The sequence below is a fragment of the Dermacentor andersoni genome, chromosome 1 (genome assembly GCF_023375885.2).
Source record: "Dermacentor andersoni chromosome 1, qqDerAnde1_hic_scaffold, whole genome shotgun sequence".
Classification (NCBI taxonomy): Eukaryota; Metazoa; Arthropoda; class Arachnida; order Ixodida; family Ixodidae; genus Dermacentor; species Dermacentor andersoni.
Genome location: NC_092814.1, coordinates 374,398,803 through 374,419,688, shown reverse-complemented (window position 1 = coordinate 374,419,688; position 20,886 = coordinate 374,398,803). Strand labels below are relative to the sequence as shown.

Here is a 20,886-nt window from a genome sequence, read left to right as displayed (position 1 = left end):
CAAGAAATTTGCTTCCTCTACAGTTCGGCGTGCGCGCGCAGAGCGAGGCTGGCGCCATCTCTGCGTCCGGGAGCGCAACTTCACGGCTGCGGCGAATAGCGCGCCGTTCGGGTAGCGCGCGCGCTTTTTCTCCTTCCGTGCGCATAAAACAAAAATTTTTGCGGCATGGCGTTAACTTCTCCTGACAGCCAGAACACCGCATTCATATTGCTAGTACGTCCGCTACGTCAAAAACGGAAGCGGACCATGTACATACGAAAGCTATTCGACAAGCGCCCTCAACTCCGCGACTACCACCAGCTAGTGAGCTGCGAAATGCAGCTTACCTGTGGCGAGACCACACTGCTTTCGTATAGCTTCCCACGCGTTGTTCTTGCGCTCTGTGTCGCGGTAGTCCATGCGTTTCACATCGTATACACATGGATGGTTGCGAATCGCTTCAAGCAGGCGTCCTCACTCGCGCTGTCATCACACACGGATGTTGAAAAAACCACAGCCACACTGTCAGTACGCGCACCGCAGGCCGCCATTCTGCCTTCTGCTCGCTGCCGCTACAGCGCGCAGTGCATTCTGGTCTAGCGTCAACCGCGTGAAATAGAACACGCTCTATCTCCGCGCCGGCGGCGTTGAGTTCGCCAAGCGCACCTGGGCACGCCGGCTACGCCGTGACGCCGGACTGTAGAGTGCGCGTTTTTCACCGACGTCGCTTAACCGCGACGCGTGTGGCCGCGCGCGCGCGTTACGCCGGTAAGACATATAGGAGGTGAAACTCCCGTCAGCGCGAGCGGGCGCGGGCGATCAGATAAAGTCACAATTGTTGCATGCGCCGACGCTACCGTATACAGTGGCGGCACCATGCGGCGCGTCGTAGAAGCCGCAGCGGAAAAAAAAAAAAAGCAGCGCCCGGCAGGCGGCTCGGCGGCTCCGGTAGCTCCGGCCACTCCGTGGTAGAAGTCAGGCGCGCGCGGCCGAACGGGAGCAACACGCTCAACCGGTTGCCCTGGCAACCGAAACGGCGGTAATTTCTTCCCATGCCGCCAGGTGCCGCCAGCATGAAAACATATCCGCGGGCTTGTGACCTTTACTGGTCGCCGCAAACAGCGGAGTTTCCACTCCTAAATATTTCTTGCTCCGTGGCCGGAGTATATCTTGCTGCAGCGTCAGCAGCGTGCTGCACGGCAGATGGCTAGCGCAGCGCAAACTTCGACCGCAGCGCCATCTCAGTGCCTAGGCGCAAAACGCGCCCGCTTTGGGAGGAGCAGTTTCGACCATTCATAGCTCGGAAGGGGCGCCACAAGCGCCCTGTACCGGAACGGTGTGACAGAGTGCTACAGAAGTCTAGCCATCTCTCCCGGGTGAGCTGCTTAGCGTATCGTCTCGCCTCTGCTGTTCTTTTGCGCAAAGTCAGCATTTTTTTATAATCCTTTCTTGATAATAGGTATTCTTGTTCTGCCTGCTTCCTGCTCTCCCAGAGATTGAGGAGGTGGGTATCTGGTGTGGGGACATCTGTTGTCACCAATGTGGAAGTGGTGGCTTGTTCTTTTGCCCTGCGCAGGAGGTCCTCAACAGGAAGTTCTATGAATGGTCAAAAGAAGACTAGGAATAACATAGAGAACATCCTGATCCGCACCGGTCAGACCATCGATGAACTAGAGCATGAGGCAGCATACACCTTTTTCCCTCAGCCCGTTCATTTGCCACCATACGATATCTACACCCCTCACATGCGTTTCCCCGCAGGCCGGCTGAGGCCGGTGAACAATAGAAGGCAGCATCCACGTGACCCTGCGTTCCCGGATGTTAGTTCCCTAAGTTGGTTTCCAACTGTCCCTATGGGGCCACTGAATACCTAGTGTGTCACGTGATTGGAGAGGTTTCTTCCCTGTATTGCTGCCGGATTATACAACAACCCTAGTGCGTGCAATGTCGGAATGGCGCACGTCTGTGATCGAGCTGCCATCGGCGATGACGATCGTCGCTGCGAATTTTGCAGCAAACTATTCGTACAGAGGAAGAACATGCTGCAACACATCAGGAACGTTCACAAAATGGCCGTGGATGTCAAGAAATTGATGAAATGCGACGTATGTGGCACTTCCCTGCCTACAATGGAGAAGTATTCGGTGCACCAGATCGCTGCGCACAACTTCGAGGCTGATTACGTGCACCTGGTGATCCGGAACAATAAGGGTGAGGAACAGTTTTATTAAGTTTATTCTCAGTCATCGTGAGCAAATGACGTTTAAACGCAATATTATATCTTGGACTTTTTTTAATTTCTTGTTGCGCAGTGTGCCTCCAAAAAGGCAGTTGTTTATGCTTTTCGGGCCTTTGTTTTCTCTTTCTCTATCTGTTTCGCGAAGAGCAGCTTTTGCGCAGGTGCCTAATTTATTTCCTTGGGGTATTTTGAAGTTTGTATCCTCGTTAAATATAATTTGTTTGTTTATCCATCTATAGTATAGTCATGTGTGCGCGCTCCCAGCGATGCGCTACATGACATACGTTTGGCATTGTCTGCTTTCCTGCACAGCAAGTGGAGTGAAATTTGACGTTTGTACATCTTATTTTTTTAAGCGACAGGAATAAGCTGTTCTGCGTTCTGACGTTGCTCTGTGCCACATACGTGCGTGGCCTAGTCTTCGCCTCAGTGCACGTTGCAATGCGGCAGAGACGCAGAACCGGTACCATACATGAATTTGCGGATGTCGCCGGGATGGTTTCACAGCGTATTGTGGGCAAACTCTTTAGCAGTACATTTCATAGAATAGAGCGAAATGTGACGCTCGCGCAACCCCCCCCCCTTTTTTTTTTACTTAAACGAGAGGAGGGATTTGCTCTGCGTTCTGACGTTGCTCTGCGCTACTTGCGTGCGTGGTGTAGTCTTCGCCTCAGTGCAGGCCGCAATAGGTCCGAATGCAGGCCGACGTAGGTCCACGACCACACTTGCAATTGCGGCTGTCAGCGGCTTGGTCTCCCGGCGTACTTTGGGAAAATTCTTTAGTAGTACCACAGTCCCTCAATAGAAGGACTCTGGTTGTAGATTTCATAAAGTAGAGCGAAATTTGACGCACGCGCAATCCTTTTTTCTTTAAGAAGAGTGTGTTAGGAGGCTACTTGGTAAGATATCTTTTTGTGAACTTAAACTGCGCTTGAGAAAAGACACCAACGTAGAAGAAGACAGGACGAACGCAGACTAGCAACTGGTTTATTGAAATCACACATAATGCTGCCTCTTCGAACCAGGCGCATGCCCAAGCCAGATCATAACCGCGTGACGATGGAACACTCCCTCGCCAAGCCCCTATCTACAGTAAAAAATCAAGCTCTTCTTGAAAAGAAGGAGCTTTTCAAGAAGAAACTGAGAGAAGGGATTCACACTGTTCTGGGGCGTAGCTTGCACCATGTGCTCTCAGTTCGTCTTTGTCTTATCGTAACAGCATTGCTATGAATGTACAGTCTGATTCAATATTGAGGAAGGAGTGAGCATAGATCATGCTTAAGTTTCATATTTGTTTCTTATTAAAACAAAACTAATAGGATAAATTTTTTGAAGTTATGGCGCATTGCATTTGAAATTCAATTTTAACATAAATTTGAGCAATATCAAGGGTGACCTCATGACACAGTCGAGTTGAAGGTGAGGGAGTAAAATAAATGCTACATTAGCCCGTGTCCAAAGCCTTCAGAGTGATTATTTTTGTTTGCATCTCTCTCCCAATAGTACTTGTCACTATCTAATGCTATTTTGTGCTTTTATTACAGAATTTCATGAATGGAAAGCAGAAGAAGAGGGTAGCCAAAACTGCTGGTTCATTTTGCCCAGGGACCCCAAAAAGCTGGCCAGTGGAGAAACAAGGATCCACTATTACTGTAATAGATCAGGCGAGGCAAGGAAAAAGGAAGGTCATAGTGACCGTCGGGAGAAAAGTCAGGGGAGCTGTAGGTCTGGTAAGATATGTCTTTCATTTATTACCGTCACAATTACCGTCCGACACCTGAAGGCACCACCATAAAAGTCAGGTATCAAAGAAACCATTACGGTCATAAACCAGAAATTCAGCACTTGAGAATGAGTGACAAGAAAAAGGCCAGCGTAGCAGAGAACCTAGAAAGGGGTGTGCCCATGAAAACCATTCTAAAGCGAGTAAGAACATCTGTGGCATCCAAGCTGAGGCCCGTGCACTTGGCAGAGTGCTCAACCCTGCATAACATCAAACAGCAGTTTAACATTGCTGCTCCTGAACATTGTCACACTAATGACGCTATCAGTGTAGACATGTGGGTGCTTGTGATGAAAGAAAAAGGTGAAACACTTGTCCGCCTGTACAAGGCACAAGGTGCAGTGGACCCAAGTGGTACATTTCCTTCAGCAGACTTTGCTCTTGTTCTGATGACAGAGTCTCAGAAGGAGCTACTAGAAAAATTGGGCCCTGCAGGTACTGTATGTCTTGACTCGACACATGGAACTACAGAGTACCAGTTTGAGCTGACCACTCTTCTGGTGCTAGATAAAATAGGATCAGGTGTAGCTATAGCTTATTTCATCTGCAACCGGATGAACGAGCAAACTTTGACAGCATTCTTCAAATATCTGGAGTCGGCCATGGCCAAAAAAGTGGCTGCTAAGACATTGATATCTGATGATGCGTCGCAATTCTACAAAGCATGGTCCATGGTCATGGGTGCCACAAAACAGAAACTTCTCAGTGCCTGGCATGTGGATAACAATTGGCGTAAGAAGATACTCGAGTGTGTAGAGAAACAGCTAAGGCCACATGTTTACCATAGTGTGTGGCTACTCTTAGAGTTCCTCGCGGAAAAGGCATTTGAAGATTATTTTAAGCAATTCCTTTCTAGTGAGGAAGAAAAACTGAGGGACTTCCTGAAGTACTTCAATGACCACTATGCAGTTAGGCCGCAATAGTGGGCCTATTGCTTTAGGACTAGAGCAGCTGTCAACACTAACATGCACCTTGAGAGCAAGCGCAGGACGTTAAAGCATACTATGCTGGAGAGAAAACAGAATAAGCATGGTGACAAACTTATTTCTGCCCTCATGGACTTGACAAATAATTTTTTAATGAAAAGGGCTATCCAGATGATGAAAGGGGCAAAGGGTAAGAAGCTGAGCAGAATTCAGAAGAACCACAGGTCTGGCAGTGAAATGGCAGCTTGAGCCAAATTAAATGAAGATGGCATATAGACTGTGCCATCTCAGTCTATTAAAGGGCTCTCATATAAAGTGTCAAAAGTGGGAGATGGTGCTTGCTGTCCTTTGAGGTGTAAGGAATGTGCAGTGTGTGTGCATACTTACATGTGCACTTGCTATGACCATCTTATACACTTTACAGTGTGCAAGCACATTCACTGTGTGGTCATCGCTAATCCAACTAGCAGCAACAAGGCCCATGAGAGCTCACCCGAAGAAGCATGTGAGGCAAGTCAGGCATTGCACATTGTACAGAGTATAACAAAGCTGGAAGCAGCCAAAGCAGTGTAAAGCTCAGCACTCTTAAGAGCAAAAATGGACTCGGTCAGACAGGCAATATCAGATGGTGAAGTCTCTGAGGGTGTGGCTGAGAAGGCAAAACAATTTGTTTGAGCCAGTTTTCATGCTTGTTGAAAGTGAAAGTGACCCAAAAAGAAAGATGCCAGACCATTCAAATGAACCAGCCAACAAAAAAGTTGTGCACCTGTTAAGATTTCACTCTACAAAAAACCCTAGATTGTCGCAGCCATCATCTAGCCTTTCAAGGCCCACTGAAGCTCAAAAGGAAGTCCTTAAATAACAGCTTAGGGACAGCAACATAGAAACAAGAGATAACCATGTCAGCAGGGCACGATTACTGGTAACAAGCCTCCAGTGCAGTTAGGAAGAGAGAAGTGGTGCAGTAGTGCTGTGCTGTCATGCCTTATTGAAGCAGGTTGAGGGCTCGCATGTTAACAAATCATGACATGTGGTCTCTGATGATTAGCCCGTCTGTTTTTGTCTGTGGTGTGCAGCCATATGTCACAGCTGGATGGTATGTGTGTTAGAGCACGAGAGATGCCTTCATGCTTGTTGTATGAGCTGCTGGTAAGTGTTCTGTGAAGATAGGTACAGACCCAGTGGTCATCTCTGGTATGTGGCAGCTGTTGGATGGTAGTGTGTTAGAGCACGCCTCCATGCTTGTCATATGAGCCGCTGGTAAGTATGTCTGTACATAGATGTAAGGAAGTGCATTGGATGGTGTGTAGTGTTTCAGTGTGCAAAAGCCTCCAATGTGTTTTGCTACTTATAAATTTGTGTAAACACTCAGTAGCGCAGTAGTTATGATGTTGCACTGTTGAGCACGAGCTTGCGGGTTCAATCCCAGCAAAGGTGGCTGCATTTCAGTGGTGGTGAAATAAAAAAAAAAAGTGTGTTGTTGAATTTAAGTGCACATCACAAAACCCGAGGTGGTCAAAAATATTACTGAGTCCCGCACTGTGGCATGCCTCATAATTCGATCTAGATTTTGTGTTCCATGTGATGTTCTTATTGCCCATTTGAATAAACTTTTATTTTTCAGATTACCAAAATAGAGGGCATATGCAGTGGTATTGTGTGCAGTCTGGATAAGTTGCTCTGGTCATGAGCACTCAATTAAAACTTCTGCATATTTGGCTGCAGCAGACAGTGTCATAATGATTGTAAAGACTATGCAGAAAGCTTTAGGCCACTCTACATATCAGATCAGTTTTATATTGCATCCCTTATGGTGCATCTCTTACTTGAGTAGGCATAATAACAATTGGCAATGCTTCCTTACACATTTAATATTTTTCTTTTTTTCTTTTGGAAGAGTAGCCTTCGAAGAATAATCTACAACAGTGCTCCTACCTTCTCTTTCACTGTCTCCCCATTTCTTTTCTACACTTCAACTTCATTCTACGCACTTTCTTATTCTCCTCTTCATCCTACATTGAGGGTGTGGGAAAGTGAGCTAAGCGTGCATAAAGATTGCTGTGCCGAACTTAATTGCGGCACTGAAAAAAACAAATCTTAGTCAAAAGGTTCACTCCAGCTACATTCCCCCTCCAAACACTGTTTATCACTTCAAGCCTTCATATTCCTGTGAGCTTTTGTCTTGCTTAACAGTTGTAATAGTCATACTATTTATTACTATCAATAGCCAGCATACATTTAGCACTGCAAAGGGCTGTTTAGAAGATGTGCGAGTTTCTACTTCCCTTATGATAAATACTCCAGACATTCAGTCTCTATTTTATGAAAATCTTTCAAACATTGCCAGTGATGACCACCATATAGGTTAATGTCGGCATGGGACTGAGGCTTTCCCGCAAAAAGAACAGTTATGTTGTGCTCATATCATGTGACTGGCAGTTTCTGCTGTAATTTTTGCACTTGTCAACTGCACTGTGAAGAGTTCATTTCTGTGAATATGTGCTGGCCTGATTCTTCTTGTTCACGCATTTCAGATCTTGTGCTATGAGATGAGGAGGTGTAAAATAAAAACACCGTGTAGATTTCACAATGCCTTTAAGAAACCACGCGAAGCTTGGAGATGAAGCATTACATGCACCTTGAACCAAGTGTCTGGACACAGCGAGTGAAAGTTGTTTTGTCATGAGCGAGGGTGTCGGTGTTACTTGTAACTACCTTTAAATAAAGGTTTGTTTCAAAACAGTGGCTCAACTCTGTGTTTCCCCCGGTAAAAAACACAACCATTGGGATTTTCATGAGCGAGGGTGTCGGTGTTACTTGTAACTACCTTTAAATAAAAGTTTGTTTCAAAACAGTGGCTCAACTCTGTGTTCCCCCGGTAAAAAACAAAACCATTGGGATTTACAATTCGCTTTTTAAACCTAATTGAACAACATGAATAAAAAAAACTTGATGAATCAAGATATAAGCTTGCCATACCATGGAAACACTTGAAACTCCTTTTGAGAAGCTTACTCATACACGAACACACTATAGCAATTATTTTCAATCGTATATCCACAATTTGCCGTGTCACCGCGTCAAGTTTCAAGGCAGATTTTTTTTAGACTCCAGGAAGCTATATGCCTAATTCTATCCATTGTTTACTGCATTGCATTTGATTTTCTATAACAAATAAAATTGAATTCTCCATTGATTGCGCCGACGCTCACATTATAATTATATGCTATTATTATTGACTAGTCATATATTTTCTTGGCGGGTGGGGGCTGCACTGGTGGCGTTCTACGAATTTGCGCCGCGTTTGTGCGGGTAAGCTTAAGTGCAGAATTTTTTTTGCGCGTTATGAAAACAATGCACTGCAGGTATTTTAATTAATGCAACGAGCTGTATGAAATATCGGTCAAGGGGTTGGAAACGTCGTTATAGAGAATCCCGACGATTTTTCTTTTGCGTGTGTGTATTTGGAGTTGATTCACAGTTTTATTTGTTTATTTTGGCTACATTGCGCCAATTGCGCTTCCATAGAATAAAGAAACGCGCTTCCACGCGCTTGCCGACTCGATCGCAAGGGGACAGCCTGATCAACATCAATATCAGCAGCAATGGCGGATTTGCGCTTGCCATGGCGCTTGCAAAGTTTTCAATAGTTTTCGACTATTAAGTGATGCTTTTGCTATTTTAACGTGTGGAGGTTCATTGTACGTCTGTTTTTTCAAGTTTGGCATGTGTTTTAACACATGTGAAGGTGTAGTCTTTTCTTCTTCAGCGGATATTTGTACAAGACCCCGTTCACCGTCTATCAGGTAAGATGTGTACGTATGCTACACGCAATCGTAGTGCTTCACTAAGCCACAGTGCACTACAAAGTTAAGCATGAGCGGTACACAAAATTCACAAGTTCTTAGTATTGCCAAGAACAACCATTGCTTGGTGAAGTTCTCACAGGCGTTGTAGAAGTTGTTGGGCGCGGCAGTGCTGAACGTAGCGTTAGCGGCTTAAATCGTGTTTTTTACTAGTAACAACGTGTCGCTATTTCATATTATTGGCGGCGTCTCCAGGACACCAAATCGGTAACGGGGACACCAGAGCTAGAACGCGGACTGGTCCATGGGTTGGGGCTCGCCGAGGCCTGCGCGTGCTAGTAGTATATCTTGATGTCTGTAGGCTGTGTGTAAGTCGTACTTTCCGAATTTTCTGACGCATTTTAAGATCAGCTGTCCGCTTTCACGGACAAGGCTGGAGTCAGGGTGGTCCGTGAGTTGGGGCAACATAACCTGCTTCCAGTTTTGATCCCTCCGCTGCGCCTTGGGTACCCTGCCGCCTCCTTGATTATAATCTAATGCTCTCCTGAGGCCTCTGTTTGCCGGTTACATGTGCCCTTCTGGAGCACTACTTGTAAACGAATCCGATCTATCGTCGCAACAAAAAAAGCGCCCCGCGACTTCTGCAACACCAGTCAGAACCTTGCCCATTGGTTTACATATGTGTGGCCGCAAATATCTGAAACTTAATGCCAGTTCAACAGGTTTGTTGGCAAGGGTGTCCGGTCGTTGCTTTGTGTTGAATCGGCGTTTTCTCAATTCTTAAGAATTTAATTGGAATGCACCTGACCAATGCTGCTTTGTGGTGCTTGCCACCAGTCCCTTGGACAGGGAAGACATATGAGAATCCCTGTGCATACACTTTATACGCAGTGGTGTGACCGCTTCCTTTGGGAAACTACCACGTTAGCGATATTGTGAGCGCAATGTGACTTTCCTTCATCTTCCTCATCCGTACGTAGTGTGTGTCGCTTCTTCCTCGTCATAGCTCTAGCTCGGCAAGAATAAAGCGGTTCCTTAGAAGTGGTGGAGGTGCTGGGGTTCTGCATACCAAGGACGTATAAGGTAACAGTGTTTGTGCCTTTAATATGTCTCATTCCATCATTTTGAGACGTGGTGGTGTTCATGCGTTAGCACAGTGCAAGGACATCCACAATGTAAGAGGTACATGATTCTCGAATTGTATACTCTCTCTGGGCTTTTCTCGCGACCTCAGCACAAGTAGTGGGAGCATCAAAAAACTGACAAAGCTGGTGCATGAATGTTGCCCAGTGTTGGTGTTCCTTGGTGTTGAAATTATCCTTCCTTTCTCTAAATCCAAGGGCGAGATCTTGCATTCTGAATGTTTGCTTGCACTCTCATTATTCGCCTTCACCATGCTTTCGTCAGCGGTCATCTGCTTGGTGAAGTGGGAGCGCCTATTGAACACTGCCTACTCACTGATGTAGAAGGTGAAGCAAACAGTCAGAAAGCTAGAAGCTTGCCCAATCTCATCCCAGGTATTTAATCCAGTTTGACATTGAAGCATCCTGGTAGTATTAAAGTACTTTAGAAAGAGGTTCCAGAAGCATTGCCAAGTTTGCCACTTGGTGAAATTTGTAGTTTGGAAACAATTTAGGCTCTTAGCAAGATTAGTAGTGAACAGAGGTTTTCACATGGCGATTGGTGTTGTCCAAATGCATGAAGAGGTCACAGTACGAGTACTTAAGCTGATAGTGTTGGGTAACCATAAGCACCAGCAGGGGCCCCGTAACAGTGTCCCCTTTAACTTCATATATGCTTCACTGCATGATGCTAAATATGCTTCGCCGCATAACACGACTCTGCTGCAGCGAAGGTGACTTAAACCGACAACAGCCGAGAAGGTGCAAACAGCACTGCGCTGCCTGGTTCTTGCTGTTGGCCTTTTCTTCTTTTCACAGTGTCCTTACTGTAAGTGCACTCCAGAGTTACAATGCAGGAATATGCATGTGTGCATAAGCTTTCATTCAAGAGTAACTCATGATCACAAGTTACGTCATCATGGTTTCGTACCATGTCACGGCATCATAAGTGAGACATAATAAAGAAGCCCTCAAAGTCTGCGGGAGAGACTAATCTTTTGTGCGAGATTGTGCTATCCTTGCTGCACGCAGTGCAATATTATATGACTCTCATGTCTATGGTGGCATTGTCGATTATGAATGTTTCCTTACTGCGTTAAAAAAATGTGTAGTGCATCTTTCAGATAATAATGGCATTATAGCTTCAGAGTTGTTCAAGTTTGGGGTACTTGTTCACTAAAAGTACATTATCAGAAAAGCTTTAGAATGTCTAGGTCATAATTGCATTTGAAGAACTAAGTCTTCCTACACATAGCAATTGGTAGCTTACTGTGTAATGTTGAAGGTGGTTTTTATTCATAGGCCCTACGCAGAGAGCAGCAACACAATGCCTGGCATGTGACCAGGGTTCGTCACAGTGTTTGCATTTCCAGTGCTCGTAACTGATTCCAAGCATAAATTTGCTTTATGAATTCTTTGTAGACAGAAGGTGCTTGAATATTAGTTGCATGAAATGCTCCAATGCACACTGTATATGTACAGCGTGTCTTTTATTACCATACAGATTTTCTTGTTTTAAAGTTATGAGCGCAGCAAATGTGGCATTCTTGCAGAGGAATTCCTCTATTTTGGAACTCCACAAATTTGGAGGCAGTCACATTTTATAGCACTCTCATTTCTTGCAAATCTTGAAAGTTGCACCTAATTCAAGATATTCATCATTGAATTTCACTGGTAAATCGAGGCAATATTGGAACAGTGTGTGCTGGGAGCGCAGAAAAGAAGGTCCCGCTACCTCATCAGATGGAAACACCCCCGACAACAGGCTCGAGAAAGTCTGAAACAACATCTTGGCCAGTCATTGTAGCAGCTGATACGACACACTTTGCCTTGCAAGCATGTGCATCAGTGTGCCGTGTCAGGCTATCATTTAAGCTTTGTCCCACACTTCTTGACAGGGCACTGCCGCCTGATGTGGAGCAGGATGCACCAAGTTTTGATTGTACTCAATTGAGCGCGATAATGAATATTTCAAAATAAGTGCAATTTTTGAGATTTCGAAAAAGAAAGGGTGTGCGTTCACATGTGGCTGCCTCCAAATATGCCATTTAGAAGGCTGCCGCCAAGTTACTAATAAAAAAGTGACTGAATTTTTCAAAATTAATTTTCTGAAACTCGCATTAGCAGCAAAGTGTGTCCTCCTCACCTAGAAACTCCTTTGCAAGAACGACAGGCTCTCTGTGCTCAAAACTTTTTGCTAAATATCTGCATGGTTAAAAAAAAAAAACTAGATATGCATAATTGTTAATGTATGAAAATCGTATACTATCACTTTTCAAAATTTTTGTCCTATGCAACATTAGAAAAATTGGAAATAGAAGCTTCAGGTGACCTATCTGATGTGCAAGTTGCATGGCCATATTATTGTTTTAATTTTTCGCTATTACCTTTTACTGTGATGTCGCCACTGCAGCAGCTCGATGGCTGTGGCTTTTCATTCCAGGTCACAAAGCTGCACCCAGGTAGAGGCAGAATCCAAAAATGCTTGTGTACTTCAACTATAGCTGCACATTACAGAATCCGAGGCCCTCAAGATTTATCCGTAGCCCTCGAGTTCCATATTTTTTATTGGGATTGAAGAGTAACGTTTGTGCTGTATCCCTCTATTTCAGACTAAATAATGTGCATGCAAAATTATATCTTCATTACTTTACACCATTGCACCAATATCTGTTGTGCGTTGATTTTCTGATGTCCTTGCATTTGCTATAGCAAGGATTTTTAAAAATCAGCCACAAAAGAAAAAATAAATGGTCAAGGAACGAAGTGGTGTGTAGCAGCTCCCTTTTTTTTAATCGGCGGCAAGTTTCGCACTCGTGTGTTAGCAACACTGTTTTGCCAGTTGTGTACTTCAAAAGAAGTGTTACCTTTCTGCTTTGGAACTTTGTGGTTTTGTTCTGCCAGCTGCTTGACCAACACAAGCAAAATGTACTTTGGATATTCCACAAATTCATTCTGTATGCATTTGGTACAATAAAATTTGTTTCAAGAATGGACAAATGCAGTGATGGTTAATTGAAAACTGCAACATGCCGAGTTTCATGCTTCATTAATTTTCTCAGCCCCAAAGAAAGCATGCGAGGTTTGAAAATGTATCATGTGACATTAGTGCACTCGGTCTAGAGAACTGATTAATGCTGCACATACATTGAACATGGTGGCCATGACCATCCCTCATGAATTGGCATTCCCTGCCTAAACCACCTCACCAAGACAGCTTGTTAACAGCAAGAAAGCTGACGGGGCTTCCAAGAATTTTTATGCACTATTTATTACTATCGCCCTACTGAAATTGCTCCATTGCTTTGCTGACAATTGTCTTGACAAAAGTGGAAGCCGAATCTGTTGAGGTTGATCAGCTTTATTTACATACAACCTATTATAAAGTGGACCTTTCTTCGCCTCTTCAACTGTTCCCACAGCTGCTGCTGCCATCTTGCACGCCACATCAAGGAGGAGGGCAATGTACAGTGCTCACGGAATGAAACGCGTCAATTTAGGGCTAAGTAGTGCGCATACTTTCGTTTCAACCGGCTGCAGTTCGTGTCACATCGACGTAATTTTGGCGCGAACGCTTACACCGGAGTCCTCGTCACGTTTGGTGACCAAATTCCTAGCGACATGACATGGTGCTCTCGCGTACTTTGCACATATGTAGGGTTGTACTAAATGCTCCGTGTCCTATTTCATTCCGTGAGCACTGTACATGGCAGGTGCATGGGAGGATTTTCCAAGGAACTCTGGAAAGCTGTAATCAGATTGTGGGCAAAGTTAAAAACTTAAATACGAAAAGGGTGTAGAGTATTGTAACCTTGTACATGTTGATCACACCACATGTTTCAGCTACAGCTATAAGTGCCTTGTCTCATCAACCAAGCTACAGTTCTTGCAATTTTACACTTTGTGATACTCAGTATGAATTGATAAGACTAGCTGCTATTCTAGTGGTTGTGCAGGCCACAAGGGAACAGTGCCTGGCCTTTGTGCTTGTATGTGTCAATTTCTCTCTTTCAGTCTCGCCCAAGCCACACCAAAATGTTATCCACAAGTGTCGTGCCAAAATGGCCTGGCGACATTTCGTATTAAGCCGTTTGACCCATTTATTGCACTGATGCACACAGTGCAACCAAATGAAGGAAATGACATCGCCTAGGTGATTATTAAATTACCCTTCTAAAATACCACAAGAGGAATTTTGCTGTCGCAAGAGCCTTAGCAAAACCATAAGAGACACAAAAATGAAGGAAAAGCGACACCTTTAAGTTCCCGCACCGACTCACCATGAGAAGAACGAATTTTGGCAGTGTCTGCTTGAGCTTAGTTATTTGGAGATACATGCAGTTGAATGCTTTTACAAGCATTGAGATGCCCCACTATGCTAGCTTGCCTTTTATGGCTATAGAAAGTTGTATACTGCCACAAGTCTGCCTATTCTTCCGATTGGAATCTATATTGAAGCTGCTTTGAGCAACGGGCGGTATTCTATTTCAGCGCTAATGATACATTGACAGTAGTGTGCCTGGAAGGAATAGACAAAAGCATTGCAGAAGCTGCAGCACTTTGTGCTCGCTGAATGATCATACGAGAAGGTAAAGATGCCATCAGAAAGCATCCTTCGTATAGAGTCTCTTTAAAAGAAAAATACTACATCTAGACATGGTGACAGTTGTGGTGGCAAACTAAAAATATTATAATGATAGTTCAAGGTGTGGTATGGCACGTTTATGCTATTTCTGAAAAAATAAACATGGCAAGTGTGTCCATGCCAACAATTGAAACAGGATGTGCAGATGCAAAGCTGCAATACAGCACCACGGCGTCAAAAGGACAGTATGCAAGTGGTGGTCCAGCATCAAAACTTCAATGTCCCTACACTACAACACTGGGAGGCCATGCTGCATGACAGAAGCCTGTGTGGCCAGCAGGCGCTGCTCTGTCGGGCACAGGACGTGGCAGCAACTATTTCTCCTAAGGATTCAATAAACGGATTTCTCTACCTCACCCACCATGTGATGCGCCGTGTGAGGGAATGACAGTGCCACTACTCTCACAGGATATGGATGGTGCACAGCACCACCTTGAGCATCGGAGCGCACGTCTGCCTATGAGCTCTGTGTACTACGAACACAAGTGGTGCATGCGAGGTAACATTTAACATATCACTGCCAAATGCCATCAATGAACACAAGCAGCAAAGAAAGCTGCTTACATAATTTTCACAGTGTGTTGGATCTGCATATTTTTTACATCCTGTCTGCATGCCGCATTGTTCATTTGTTCGTCACTGCTAAAAAGTGCATAGTTGCATGGTACTTTTTTTGATTTTGTGCACTTTCTTTTGTCCTGAAAAAATAACCACAGCAGCTATCTTCATAAAAATGAAGCAGTTAGATGTTTCTCAATGAGCCGTAAGTATTAAAGTTGCTCAACAGGGTAGTCTACTGAATTGATTGTATTTGAGTACTGCAGGCCTAGTTGTTTCTTTGTGCCTTGGCACTAGTTAGCTGAAACACCCTGTATACTGGACGGCTTGCCTGGCTGCCCGCACCGCCGAGGCGGAGCATCTAACGTTTTCGTGGCGCACTTGTCGCCGTCTCGTGGCACCGGTCGTCCATCCTTATCGCGCAGCACACGCCAGCGTCGTCTGGTGTTCTGATTGGCCGCGGCAAATCGGACAGCTCTGGCGGGCGGGAAAAGTGGTCCGCAAGCGATCAGGCTTGCCGCCTCGTTTAACGCCTACTTTTATCCCCTGGCCAAGAGCTTTGCCCGGTTTAGCCGCTCCGTCTTTGGTGTGAACGTGCCTTTAGAGTAAAAAATCAACAGCTTACGCTTCCACATTTTTTGCTTGGTAGCTGCATTCAATTTGCTTGCTCCTCGTCTTTTAGATGTCTAGGCTCCCCACATTTTAACGTGGCTGAATAGTGCACAAATCAGAAAGACGAGTTTCTGTGGCCTAGCCTTCTTATGGGGTGCCCACTGATTATGAGGATGCTGACATCGAAGGATCTCAAGTGGTTCTCTAGCATTTTGGTGACAGAATACAGTAATGCCGAGCTACAACGGACTTGATATCTGTCAGCACCAATGAACGCAGTAGTTAGTAGTCTCACTAAATTGAGAGTTCAGCCCAACAGCAGATGGACACCAGTGGTTTGAATCCCCATGTTGGCAAATTTAACTGGCTGAAATCAAGCATCTAAAAGACACGCACTTAGTTCCATCCCTTCAATCTGTGAGCATAATGAAGATCAAAGGTCAGGTTATGTGGCTGCAGCACCTTCTGTTCATGCAGCATACCTTTACTTTTCTTTACCAAGACACTTAGCATGCACATACCTTGTGTGCAAGCCACATCTATTTACAACAGAAACAGCGCTTTCCAATCGTGAGCAAAAGTTTGGAGGTAAAATATGGTAGAATTTTTTGTCCAGCCAACGCATGCACGCTGAAATCCAAGTGGTACAGCCAATATGTGCCTGTTCAATCACTGCAATGCATTGAGACACTTCGAACAACGCACGGCTGTACCAGAAAAAGTTTAGATGTTTTTCACTAATGCAAGCTTTCGAGTAGCTCGAACGTAAAGTGGCCTGTGTGTTATTGCTATTCAGCCGGAGTGCAATAGGAGCCAGTCAAATTGGTAAAACATGAAGTCAATGTGCACACAAAGACTACGTGTACCCTTGCATGACTTTGTGCCACAGGTAGCTAACAGCTTCCAATTCACAGTCCTTGTAGTATGCTTGTGGCCGCCATCTACAGTGATCTATTTGATTTAACGGGGATGTGTATGTTGGCTGAAAACAAGAAAATATGCTAGAAAATATATTAACACCGATGGATGCAATATGTCCTTTCCGGTAGTTTCGCAAGGGGGAAAACTGTAATTCGAACTTCATGGCAGCGTGCACCGCACAGCTGCACCTCATTTTATATTCTCGCGCATGCGTCAGTGTTGCCGCAGCTGTCTGTAGTGACACCCTCGCGTGCATTTCTTGTTCAAGCTTTGTTGAAGGGTTTGAAGAAATGAAGGCAGTACGGTGTTGCTCATTTCTCCTTTTAGTATCCTGCTGCTTGCGGAGCATAGTAGCGCCTGCAACTCAGTTCTCAATGCGACCTTTGAATAGTGTGTGCATCTTAACCCTTTCATAGACGCAAGCAGAGAACAGGCCGCTTTGTGTCCGAGACATTACAAGTGCTTTTTTTTATGAAGCATTTTTTACATAACGTAAAATCTCAAAGCTGACTACGATTCAGTAATAGCGAAAAGTGGGAATATTACGTCCCACTATACAGCCTCAAGGCCAGTTTCTACCTACTCGTGGTCACCTGTAATGTGATTAGAAGCAGCCAGAATACCCAGTACATTATACATTGTTTGTGCATGTTTTCATTATACTTACTGAGCATGCTTTGTATGAGAATCCTCAATCAGGGCTTTCCAATATCGCAAGGGTTCTTAGAAAAAAGATGCTTCTTGAAAATTCTTGAGGGCTCATATGTAGCAGCTCGCATATGTAGGAATGCGATTTGTTCGCGATGCTAATAATTTGATGAACTGTTTTGGTAGCTGTGGGTACGATAAATTTAGACACCTAACCGCACCAAAATTCAGCTATTATGAAAACGCGGAATTTCGATAAAAAAAGTCCATTTGCCGCTGTGGTGGTTTGAAGGAAGGCGACAGAATAAACTAAACATTGTAGAAAGGGAAGTAAACAATCTGCGCAATCGCTCTATCGCGTTGTTTGACAAAGAAATGGACGAAAAAATGTTTAACGTGATTCAGAAACACATCTACACAGGAATGTTCAATGGTAGAAATTGCACTTCACCGCTACATAATAGCGAAGTAGCCCTGAAAAGTGGGACCAATATTTTCCGACCGCCCAACAAAGGGTGAAATGCGCACAGTATGCACGGCAACACTTGCTTTATTCACCGCAGTAATGCCACCCTGTAATGGAGACACAACTACGACAAACGGTCCGCATTTCTTCCGCAGCGAGAAGCGAGAAAAAGTGAAACATTTTTTACCGAGTCAGAAATAAGCCAAGCGTGTTCCTGACGGTATGTAACGGCATGCCGCTGGAAAAAGGGGGTCCATACCTCGGGGTTCAAATTCCGCAGACACGGCATGCGCTTCAGCGTAGCCGTCAATTTGCGGTTGAGCAAGCGACGTTTTTGCATTTTCTATTCCGCATCAGCATCTTGTAGGCAGCGAGGGAGCACCTTGAAAACCAGCACGACGGGGGCCGTCTCGTTGAACAATCAAGGCCTAAAATTTAAAAGAAAACACAACTATTAGCGCTTATTGTTTCAAATTTTGTGATTTCAGTAGACTTACCTTGATGTTGTCACACATTTCTTGTGGATCCATGTTGCTTTCAAGGTCGTTAACGCCAACATGTGTGTTTAAGAACGGCGAAATCGACACGCTCGAAGCGCATCGTGGAGACAGCTCACGCCAGCCGCACTGCATTGTAGCTAGCAAAACTGAATGTGCAGGCTTTTATAGACTCAATTAGGCGCAGGCGCGACCTATTTAAGAATTTAACCTGACTCACCGACAATCACGCCGCGCAAGGACGGCATGACTGAACACGATCCAGCGAGGCGTAACAAGACCACGCGAACGAACCTACGTGAGCCGGCAATGGCCGCATGTGGCTGGCAGAAACCACAGGGATTTAGCAGCAGCAGCTAGCAGCGTCTTTCCCTAGGCGTACAAGTACCTATCTGGGGGCAGGGAGTACGCCACTGGCACACGTCACATCCGGTTTGCCTCCAAACCGGGTACAGCCAGCCTGCGGGGATACGCTTCTCACCCCTCTGCCGTCTGAGAACTCCGACGGCATCAATGCTCCATTCAGCCTGTTTGAGTTGGAGTTAGCCCTTTCGCAAGTGAAGCGGAACAGTGCCCCAGGAAAAGACGGGATCTCCTGGAGCATGCTCCGCAACGCAGACACAAATACTAAGCACAAGCTCCTAGAGTTGATAAACAAGCATTGGCAAGATAAGCATTCCGTTGTCATACCTATACCGAAACCTGGCAAGCAACCGACGCAACTCGACAATATGCGACCAGTCTCACTCACTCCGACCATTTGTAAGTTAATGGAAAAGATGGTTACTACACGCTTTTCCCACCACCTCGAAGAATGTGGGTACTTCCACCCCTTCCAGACGGGATTCCGGCCGCAGTTGGGCACACAGGATAGCCTCTATCTTCTGCATACCACCATCAACCGCGAGAGGAAATTTTGCAGAGGACGACCAGACATTCTAGTAGCAGTTGACTTGAAGAAAGCTTTTGATACCATTGGCCACCCTGTTATTATAAAAGCAGTCGAAAGCACTCGAGCAGGCACCAGAATTGTAAACTTCCTGAAAGCATTCTTAAAAGACAGGACATACGAACTTCAGCTATCTCCCGGTCATCTAGCCAGGCACTTCACCAACTCTGTAGGAGTCCCACAGGGGTCAGTCATCTCCCCTACACTCTTTAATGTCGTCATGGCCAAGATCGCGTGGAAGTTAAACGCAGTTGAAAACCTTTGGTTTACAATGTACGCTGATGATATAACCCTGTGGACGACCTATAGGCTCAGTTCAGCTGAACAAGTAACAACGCTACAAAATGCACTGGACATAATTGATCAGGAGCTGAAACCAACAGGCATGAGGCCCTCGCCGGAGAAGACGCACTACATCACGATACATGACAAACATGGAAGTTCCGACGTAACCCTTTACTTCGATGGCCACCAAATTCGCCAACCGGAAGAGGGATACCTCAGAATATTGGGCATCCCAATCAACAAGGACGGCACGGCAAGCACATGGCTGCAACATTTGAAGCAGCGATGGAAACCGATGGTGCACCTTATCAGGAGGCTAACCCACCACAGCGGAGAGGCAGGAACAGAGGTTGCACGGCGGCTTACGGTAGCGGTTCTCATCGCCAAGATAAGGTACGGAGCCCCACATTACGACCTGACGGCCGCAAACTACAAGCAACTTGACAAGCTGCACAACATGGCTATGAGGGCAATCACCGGCCTACCAATACACGCAAAAATAGAAGACCTGCACAGATACTCTGGCCTCCCGACGGTGGAAGCATTGGTTAAAACCCACAAGGATAACCATGAAACGAGGCTGAAGAACACGTGGAATGGTCAGCGACTGCTATCTGCACTGTATGGCACCAACCTGCACCTGCCAGAGCTGGATCACCTCCTTCCACCATGGGATGAAATAAGTGTTACGGAACCCAGACCATACCTAAGAACACCAAAGGTGAAGGCAGGGCACACCGACAACAAAGTGTACTAGACGCGGAACAAAAGCATGAAGGAACAAAAATATATACTGATGCTGCGTTACAATACGATGAACATTCAGGAAAAATGTATGCTGCTACCGCTTTTTACAGAGAAAACGGGCAAGCACATGCCGTGAGCCACAGCGGCTATGCTTCCTGGACAGCCACCGATCTTGAACTACTGGCCATCGAAGAAGCCATTCAACTCTGTGAGGCGCGCACCGAAGACACGGTTCACATCTACACCGACAGTCAAGAGGCCGTCAAGCAACTGAACTCCCGATCCTACACGACTACCATAGCGCACCGCATAAAACAAGCCTGCCGCCACCTGCGGGACAATAGAGATGCACGCATTTTCGTACACTGGACACCTGGTCACAACATGAGGGGAGCTGGGAACAGGGCGGCCCATGAAGCTGCAGGCGAGAAAATGAGAGAAGACCGCCATCGCAGCCGTGAAGTGAGCCCGTCCCTGCTGGACCATACCTATATAGCTCCCCGTCATCCGTCGTTGTACCAGATTAGCAGATTGCCCGGTTGAAACACGAGTGGAAGGCTCTACTACGGGAGTCCATTCCTAGCATCCTTCCTCGCATTCCCACTCGCCTTCCTAGAACAGCCCAGGTCCTCATCCACAAAGCAAGAGCTAAGGCATCTATTACACCGGATGTCCTGAGCAAGTGGAGAAGAACAGAAGTGGAA

The 20,886-nt window shown here is 45.6% G+C and overlaps 1 protein-coding gene and 3 long non-coding RNA genes across 6 annotated transcripts; 3 read left to right on the top strand and 1 right to left on the bottom strand.

Annotated features, from left to right (window-relative positions):
- Positions 1-1,905: 1,905 nt before the first annotated feature.
- On the top strand, positions 1,906-7,672 carry LOC126522567 (uncharacterized). 3 transcript variants are annotated; one of them, XR_011892095.1, is made up of 3 exons: positions 1,906-2,190; positions 3,763-5,437; positions 7,462-7,672. XR_011892095.1 is itself a non-coding variant. In XM_055066474.1 (3 exons), exons 1-3 carry the CDS (start codon positions 1,932-1,934, stop codon positions 7,473-7,475), a joined length of 459 nt encoding a protein of 152 aa, XP_054922449.1. In that variant the 5' UTR covers positions 1,906-1,931; the 3' UTR covers positions 7,476-7,672. The 3 variants fall into 3 exon arrangements, 1 of the variants encoding a protein (XP_054922449.1); XM_055066474.1 differs by having other exon boundaries at positions 3,763-3,948; XR_011892096.1 differs by lacking the exon at positions 1,906-2,190 and adding an exon at positions 2,528-2,550.
- A 342-nt stretch (positions 7,673-8,014) lies between these two features.
- LOC140215167 (uncharacterized) lies at positions 8,015-15,073 on the top strand. The gene is made up of 3 exons (XR_011892093.1): positions 8,015-8,733; positions 9,740-9,816; positions 13,869-15,073. It is a non-coding gene; the product is annotated as an uncharacterized lncRNA (long non-coding RNA).
- Positions 9,823-12,854, top strand: LOC129382469 (uncharacterized). Its single transcript, XR_011892094.1, has 2 exons — positions 9,823-10,683; positions 12,298-12,854. It is a non-coding gene; the product is annotated as an uncharacterized lncRNA (long non-coding RNA).
- LOC126529568 (uncharacterized) lies at positions 13,200-18,557 on the bottom strand. Its single transcript, XR_011892092.1, has 2 exons — positions 17,964-18,557; positions 13,200-13,602 (listed from the first exon to the last, which is right to left on the bottom strand). It is a non-coding gene; the product is annotated as an uncharacterized lncRNA (long non-coding RNA).
- Between the last annotated feature and the right edge of the window lie 2,329 nt (positions 18,558-20,886).